Source organism: Buceros rhinoceros, unplaced genomic scaffold, assembly GCF_000710305.1.
Source record: "Buceros rhinoceros silvestris isolate BGI_N320 unplaced genomic scaffold, ASM71030v1 scaffold41968, whole genome shotgun sequence".
In the NCBI taxonomy this organism is placed as follows: domain Eukaryota; kingdom Metazoa; phylum Chordata; class Aves; order Bucerotiformes; family Bucerotidae; genus Buceros; species Buceros rhinoceros.
In genome coordinates, this window is record NW_010427049.1 from 1988 (window position 1) to 2443 (window position 456).

The 456-nt window shown below is 65.4% G+C and overlaps 1 protein-coding gene across 1 annotated transcript in view; it reads right to left on the bottom strand.

The window, feature by feature from the left end:
- Positions 1–303: 303 nt before the first annotated feature.
- The window catches only part of LOC104498366 (proto-oncogene Wnt-3), a gene marked incomplete at its 5' end in the record, with an annotated part of 2049 nt that continues 1896 nt past the window's right edge, over positions 304–456 (bottom strand). The window contains one exon of the mRNA XM_010141724.1: positions 304–451. Coding sequence (XP_010140026.1) covers positions 304–451 — 148 coding nt within the window. The remainder of the gene's footprint in view (positions 452–456) is intronic.

Below are 456 nucleotides of genomic sequence, written 5' to 3' on the forward strand. Positions count from 1 at the left end.
TGGGCGCCCGTTCTTCCCCCCGCCTCTCCCCAGAGCCCATTGTGCCAAACAGCCCCGGAGGAGCCGGCAGACCAGGGATCGAACGTGTCTGCAGCGCCTGGTCTGAGCTGGCACCGCCTCGTCTGGGTGAGGTGCCGAGGGCCTCCTCTGCAGCAGGCGCTGGCCGCGAGAGGGGTCTGCCCTGGCTGAGGGCACTGTGAGTTCTTCACGCCATCCCCTGCAGTGCGAGGGGCTGATCACAGGGTTGATGGACCTCTGAGCCCTGCTCTGGAGCAACCTCCCATCAGCTGGACACCTACCTACCTACTTGCAGGTGTGGACGTCGTAGACGCGGACGCACTCCTGGCAGCTCACGTAGCAGCACCAGTGGAAGATGCAGTGACACTTCTCCTTCCGCTTCTCAGTCCTGGTGTTGTGGCCACGGCCGCAGCAACGCAGGTCGCAGCCGTCGCTCCC